At 48.9% G+C, this 7,434-nt stretch overlaps 1 protein-coding gene across 1 annotated transcript; it reads left to right on the top strand.

Moving 5' to 3' along the window:
* Window positions 1–3,443: 3,443 nt before the first annotated feature.
* On the top strand, window positions 3,444–5,215 carry LOC142699024 (uncharacterized). Its single transcript, XM_075847963.1, has 5 exons — window positions 3,444–3,508; window positions 3,645–3,849; window positions 4,528–4,656; window positions 4,741–4,874; window positions 4,955–5,215. Exons 1-5 carry the CDS (start codon window positions 3,444–3,446, stop codon window positions 5,181–5,183), a joined length of 762 nt encoding a protein of 253 aa, XP_075704078.1. The 3' UTR covers window positions 5,184–5,215.
* Window positions 5,216–7,434: the final 2,219 nt, after the last annotated feature.

Consider the following 7,434-nt stretch of genomic DNA (forward strand, 5'->3'; position numbering starts at 1 on the left):
GTGGGGTATGTTCAAAAATGTCAGAGGCGGTGGTGAACAGCAGGGGCAGGCCGGGGCAGAGTTCCAGGGCCAGAGTGTGACGGCAGGCAGCGCAGGCCGGGGCAGAGTTCCAGGGCGGTGGGGAGAGGACTAGGCCTCGAGATAAGGAGATCCATTTGGTGACCAAACAGCAGTGAAAATAAAAAGGCCCAAATGTCAAAGAATGACATTTCTGCTACTGAAAGTGAAACATTTAAAATCAAGTTAAAGTGGGGTATGTTCAAAAATGTCAGAGGCGGTGGTGAACAGCAGGGGCAGGCCGGGGCAGAGTTCCAGGGCCAGAGTGTGACGGCAGGCAGCACAGGCCGGGGCAGAGTTCCAGGGCGGTGGGGAGAGGACTAGGCCTCGAGATAAGGAGATCCATTTGGTGACCAAACAGCAGTGAAAATAAAAAGGCCCAAATGTCAAAGAATGACATTTCTGCTACTGAAAGTGAAACATTTAAAATCAAGTTAAAGTGGGGTATGTTCAAAAATGTCAGAGGCGGTGGTGAACAGCAGGGGCAGGCCGGGGCAGAGTTCCAGGGCCAGAGTGTGACGGCAGGCAGCACAGGCCGGGGCAGAGTTCCAGGGCGGTGGGGAGAGGACTAGGCCTCGAGATAAGGAGATCCATTTGGTGACCAAACAGCAGTGAAAATAAAAAGGCCCAAATGTCAAAGAATGACATTTCTGCTACTGAAAGTGAAACATTTAAAATAAAGTTAAAGTGGGGTATGTTCAAAAAATGTCAGAGGCGGTAATGAGCAGCAGAGGCAGGCCGGGGCACAGTTCCAGGGCCAGAGTGTGACGGCAGCACAGGCCAGGGCAGAGTTCCAGGGCCAGAGTGTGACGGCAGGCAGCGTAGGCCGGGGCAGAGTTCCAGGGCGGTGGGGAGAGGACTAGGCCTCGAGATAAGGAGATCCATTTGGTGACCAAACAGCAGTGAAAATAAAAAGGCCCAAATGTCAAAGAATGACATTTCTGCTACTGAAAGTGAAACATTTAAAATCAAGTTAAAGTGGGGTATGTTCAAAAATGTCAGAGGCGGTGGTGAACAGCAGGGGCAGGCCGGGGCAGAGTTCCAGGGTCAGAGTGTGACGGCAGGCAGCGCAGGCCGGGGCAGAGTTCCAGGGCGGTGGAGAGAGGACTAGGCCTCGAGATAAGGAGATCCATTTGGTGACCAAACAGCAGTGAAAATAAAAAGGCCCAAATGTCAAAGAATGACATTTCTGCTACTGAAAGTGAAACATTTAAAATCAAGTTAAAGTGGGGTATGTTCAAAAATGTCAGAGGCGGTGGTGAACAGCAGGGGCAGGCCGGGGCAGAGTTCCAGGGCCAGAGTGTGACGGCAGGCAGCACAGGCCGGGGCAGAGTTCCAGGGCGGTGGGGAGAGGACTAGGCCTCGAGATAAGGAGATCCATTTGGTGACCAAACAGCAGTGAAAATAAAAAGGCCCAAATGTCAAAGAATGACATTTCTGCTACTGAAAGTGAAACATTTAAAATCAAGTTAAAGTGGGGTATGTTCAAAAAATGTCAGAGGCGGTAATGAGCAGCAGAGGCAGGCCGGGGCACAGTTCCAGGGCCAGAGTGTGACGGCAGCACAGGCCAGGGCAGAGTTCCAGGGCCAGAGTGTGACGGCAGGCAGCGTAGGCCGGGGCAGAGTTCCAGGGCGGTGGGGAGAGGACTAGGCCTCGAGATAAGGAGATCCATTTGGTGACCAAACAGCAGTGAAAATAAAAAGGCCCAAATGTCAAAGAATGACATTTCTGCTACTGAAAGTGAAACATTTAAAATCAAGTTAAAGTGGGGTATGTTCAAAATGTCAGAGGCGGTGGTGAACAGCAGGGGCAGGCCGGGGCAGAGTTCCAGGGCCAGAGTGTGACGGCAGGCAGCGCAGGCCGGGGCAGAGTTCCAGGGCGGTGGGGAGAGGACTAGGCCTCGAGATAAGGAGATCCATTTGGTGACCAAACAGCAGTGAAAATAAAAAGGCCCAAATGTCAAAGAATGACATTTCTGCTACTGAAAGTGAAACATTTAAAATCAAGTTAAAGTGGGGTATGTTCAAAAATGTCAGAGGCGGTGGTGAACAGCAGGGGCAGGCCGGGGCAGAGTTCCAGGGCCAGAGTGTGACGGCAGCACAGGCCAGGGCAGAGTTCCAGGGCCAGAGTGTGACGGCAGGCAGCGTAGGCCGGGGCAGAGTTCCAGGGCGGTGGGGAGAGGACTAGGCCTCGAGATAAGGAGATCCATTTGGTGACCAAACAGCAGTGAAAATAAAAAGGCCCAAATGTCAAAGAATGACATTTCTGCTACTGAAAGTGAAACATTTAAAATCAAGTTAAAGTGGGGTATGTTCAAAAATGTCAGAGGCGGTGGTGAACAGCAGGGGCAGGCCGGGGCAGAGTTCCAGGGCCAGAGTGTGACGGCAGGCAGCGCAGGCCGGGGCAGAGTTCCAGGGCGGTGGGGAGAGGACTAGGCCTCGAGATAAGGTGATCCATTTGGTGACCAAACAGCAGTGAAAATAAAAAGGCCCAAATGTCAAAGAATGACATTTCTGCTACTGAAAGTGAAACATTTAAAATCAAGTTAAAGTGGGGTATGTTCAAAAAAATGTCAGAGGCGGTGGTGAGCAGCAGAGGCAGGCCGGGGCACAGTTCCAGGGCCAGAGTGTGACGGCAGCACAGGCCGGGCAGAGTTCCAGGGCCAGAGTGTGACGGCAGGCAGCGTAGGCCGGGGCAGAGTTCCAGGGCGGTGGGGAGAGGACTAGGCCTCGAGATAAGGAGATCCATTTGGTGACCAAGCAGCAGTGAAAATAAAAAGGCCCAAATGTCAAAGAATGACATTTCTGCTACTGAAAGTGAAACATTTAAAATCAAGTTAAATTGGGGTATGTTCAAAAATGTCAGAGGCGGTGGTGAACAGCAGGGGTAGGCCGGGGCAGAGTTCCAGGGCCAGAGTGTGATGGCAGGCAGCACAGGCCGGGGCAGAGTTCCAGGGCGGTGGGGAGAGGACTAGGCCTCGAGATAAGGAGATCCATTTGGTGACCAAACAGCAGTAAAAATAAAAAGGCCCAAATGTCAAAGAATGACATTTCTGCTACTGAAAGTGAAACATTTAAAATCAAGTTAAAGTGGGGTATGTTCACAAATGTCAGAGGCGGTGGTGAGCAGCAGAGGCAGGCCGGGGCACAGTTCCAGGGCCAGAGTGTGACGGCAGCACAGGCCGGGGCAGAGTTCCAGGGCCAGAGTGTGTTGGCAGGCAGCACAGGCCGGGGCAGAGTTCCAGGGCGGTGGGGAGAGGACTAGGCCTCGAGATAAGGAGATCCATTTGGTGACCAAACAGCAGTGAAAATAAAAAGGCCCAAATGTCAAAGAATGACATTTCTGCTACTGAAAGTGAAACATTTAAAATCAAGTTAAAGTGGGGTATGTTCAAAAATGTCAGAGGCGGTGGTGAATCTAAGGGAATTTCAAGAGAAGTTGTCAGCAAACGGTGAGTTATGAACTCAAATGTATCCTTAGACAAAGTATGAAACCTCAAATAGGTATATATTTATTTTAGATATTGCTACTACTCTTTATTACTTTTGTATATACAATAAAATCATTTCTCTTTACTTTGTGTTTAGATACAAGTCATTGACAAATTCTATGAAAACACCCCAGGAATGTCAGAGGCTTTTAGTTGTGGCAAAGCCAACCTTCCTGAAATGCCTCAAAGCTGCAAAAGACAGACACATGAAGCGAGACACTCAACTTGAAATTATTTATTATCTTGAGGCCCTGCTTATTTTGAGGCATCTGCAACGGCCAGGTGTTGTCAGACATATGACTGTAAGTAGCTTTCTCCTCCTCTGTTTTTCTGCGTCATTTTGTTTTCCTACCCTGTTATGGTTATGCTTTGGGGTGCTTTTTAGAGAAGTGTCTGGAGGCCTTATGGCTGCAGTTAAATACTTTTAATAGTGTAGGGGAGCACTGAAGGCCGATAATGGTGTGAAGCCTGCATAAGGTTAATGTTAGCTTATTAAAGTCGGATATTTGTCTGCAAGAACAGAGTGAATAATCTATGTAAAAACCTTACACCTGGCTAGAGACAGAAATTATGCTGAAACAAAAGAGTGGCATATGTATAGAAAAAAAAATCACAAGTGGCTTGGCGTAGTGTTGGGCTAACACAATACAGTGGCAAGTACATTGACAAATCTCACACATAGCTGGCTCAGGGATTGGGCTGTAACAATACAGTGTCATGCACATTAAAAATATGTCACACCTGGCTGGAGCCAGATGCAGCTAACAATATAAATTTGTCACCTCTACTTGGTTAATCCCTTAATTCCTAGCTCCATGGCAGGGAGCAGCTTCTGTTGACATATTCCCATAATCCAATCTATTCTCCCAAAACCAGTAGCTACTGACATGGTATGATGTGAACTTAGAATTGATAGGAAAATTATATTCAATAAATAATTTGCTTTCCTGTCCCTCATACTTTTTCCTTTTGACTCATAGGTTTCAGAGTGGAATGAGAGGATCACTCACAGATATTTGGGTTTAGACCTGGTAGTTGTTGGGGTCAAGTTACACAAGACCTCTACACACCAAGTGGCAACCTATGTGCTAACAAAGGAGGAAGAAATGGTAAGTTTCTATAAGGCTCCTACTTACTTTATGGAGTTGTAAAGATGCTTTTCAATAATCTCTTTATTTGTATCCGTCCCCTAGTGGTTTAATGTCTACTTTGAGATAGTAAGACCAATGTTGCTAAAGAACAACATGCCAACAGAAGTATTTTTCCTCTCTACATCTGGAAAGGAAATTTATAATGTTTCCAATGACATCCTGCGGTACCACACAAAGTAAGTTTCTTAAAAGTCACCTGTCTTTATTCAATTCTAAGTGCTGTGTATGTATTATGTTTTTCTATTTTCCTTTCTAGATATAAACTACCCAACATCACCAGTCAGCTTGTCAGGAGGATTTGCGAAACTTGGACTCTCCCTAATTTTTCTGACTCTGAAAAGTGTCTGTTTGCCAAATATTTGGCACACACCAACATGACAGCGGAAAGAAACTATCGTGAGAAGACACTGACGGACATATGCCATGGTTATATGCTGGTAATGCAAGCCGGTGGTGAGCAGCCCCAAGCCAGCACTTCAAGGTAATTTATTGTGGGAGGGAAATAATATATACTGTATAATATTACAGTGGCGGACACAGACTGCAAAAGGCCCCTGTGCAGATAATGTGCCAGGGCCCCCCCGCCCCCCCCCCAATACCGACAAAGTTACCTAAACATATATATGCATATAAAAATAAACCTTACTAATAAAAATTATGAAGGAAGATTTATATTGTACATTTTATTACCAGTTTAGAACACAAGTAACACATTTTTTTCCGGGTTAAATTCTTATCTAAACTAAGTCCCTAAATGTGGGCAAAGAAAATGAAAAACCTATACTCACCTCCTCCGGCGCCTCCGTTCCCCCTCCGCAGCCCCTATCCCTTTCTGTGTTTACAAAGCTGCTGTGGTGACGCGCGGTCGATGGCACATGACCGCTGCAGCCAATCAATGCCCTCAACAGCGATTTGCTGTGGAACTACTGTCCTCAGCAGCACACCAATGAGGAGTTATTGGCAGCAGCGGTCACGTGCCATCGGCAGCGCGTCACCAGTGCAGCCTTGTACACTTGTAACACAGACCGAGACAGGAGGATGGGGGCTGCGGCGGGTGAACGGAGGCGAGGGAGGAGGTGAGTATAGTTTTTTTATTTTCTTTGCCCACATTTAGAGACTTAGGTTAAATTGAATCATTGAATATAACACAAAGCACTCATGCAACTGAGATGCAATAATTTAGATGATCTTATCATGCTTAGCTTACTGCACTGTTACCTATCAAGCAGGACTGAATCTCAAGATATCTACAGAGGGGGCTGTATGGCGTTATCTACAGGGGGGACTGTATGGCGCTATCAACAGAGGGGGCTGTATGGCGTTATCTACAGGGGGGACTGTATGGCGCTATCTACAGAGGGGTCTGTATGGCGCTATCTACAGGGGGGTCTGTATGGCGCTATCTACAGGGGGGACTGTATGGCGCTATCTACAGGGGGGACTGTATGGCGCTATCTACAGGGGGGACTGTATGGCGCTATCTACAGGGGGGACTGTATGGCGCTATCTACAGGGGGGACTGTATGGCGCTATCTACAGAGGGGGCTGTATGGCGTTATCTACAGGGGGGCTGTATGGCGTTATCTACAGGGGGCTGTATGGTGTTATCTACAGGGGGGACTTTATGGCGTTATCTACAGTGGGGTCTGTATGGCGTTATCTACAGGGGTTCTGTATGGCGTTCCCTACAGGGGGGGTCTGTAGGGAAAGTCATACAGCCCCCCCCTGTAGGGAACGCCATACAGACCCCCCTTTAGGGAACGCCATACAGACCCCCCTGTAGGGAACGCTATACAGCCCCCCCTGTAGGGAACGCTATACAGCCCCCCCTGTAGGGAACGCCTTACAGCCCCCCCCTGTAGGGAACGCTATACAGCCCCCCCCCTGTAGGGAACGCCATACACCCCCAATCACTCAAAAAAATGCGACCTACAGTGTGAAAAGACAAAAGACATGTATCCCCTATCCACAGGATAGGGGATACATGTGTGATCGCTGGCATTGATAGGGAGAGCGGGGGACCGAAAGTCCCCCGAAGTTCTCCATCACTCACCTCTGACTTCCGGTGTCTGCGCAGCTCAAGTGTGACCGGCGCTCCATTCATTTCTACGGAGCTGCCGACACAGACCCCGGAAGTCCGAGGTTTGTGATGGAGAACTTCAGGGGACTTTCGGTCCCCCGTTCTCCCTATCAATGCCAGCGATCACACACGTATCCCCTATCCTGTGGATAGGGGATACATGTCTTATGTTTAATGGCAGAGCGGGGAGATACTCCCTGCTCTGCCGTAGTGTTCCGTGGCATCGCGCTGTAGCAGCCATAGCGGCAGCTAGCGGAGATTCCGGCCAAGGTGGGGGCCCGTGCCGGCAGGTGACGCGGGCCCCCTCATGCCGCGGCCCCGTAGCAGCCGCTACGGCTGCTATAGCAGTAGTTACGCCCCTGTGTTAGGGGGAGTTCACACTGAGGTTTTTTTCGCGAAAAACGTCAGAAAGTGCCTCCCATTGAAATCCATGAAATTTTTCCTGCGAGCAGTAAAAACCGCATGCGGGAAAAAGAAGCGCAATGCCCTTTCTTCGGGCGTTTCTGTCTCTGACTTCCCATTGACAACAATGGCAGGCAGAAAATGCGTTTTTTGCTGCGTTTCCCTGCCCACGGCCCGATGGCCGAAAAACGCCACAAAAAAACGCAATGAAAAACGCGGGAAGTGTTCTACCGGCAGGTCAAAATATGCCTCAA

Source organism: Rhinoderma darwinii, unplaced genomic scaffold, assembly GCF_050947455.1.
Source record: "Rhinoderma darwinii isolate aRhiDar2 unplaced genomic scaffold, aRhiDar2.hap1 Scaffold_114, whole genome shotgun sequence".
Classification (NCBI taxonomy): Eukaryota; Metazoa; Chordata; class Amphibia; order Anura; family Rhinodermatidae; genus Rhinoderma; species Rhinoderma darwinii.

Excerpts from the sequence above, each read along its gene's own strand:
- LOC142699024 (XM_075847963.1), top strand. The coding sequence starts at position 3,444 with ATGTTCAAAAATGTCAGAGGCGGTGGTGAATCTAAGGGAATTTCAAGA. Across the intron at positions 4,657-4,740 it reads TAACAAAGGAGGAAGAAATG|TGGTTTAATGTCTACTTTGA; the intron begins GTAAGTTTCTAT and ends TCCGTCCCCTAG. Across the intron at positions 4,875-4,954 it reads ATCCTGCGGTACCACACAAA|ATATAAACTACCCAACATCA; the intron begins GTAAGTTTCTTA and ends TTTCCTTTCTAG.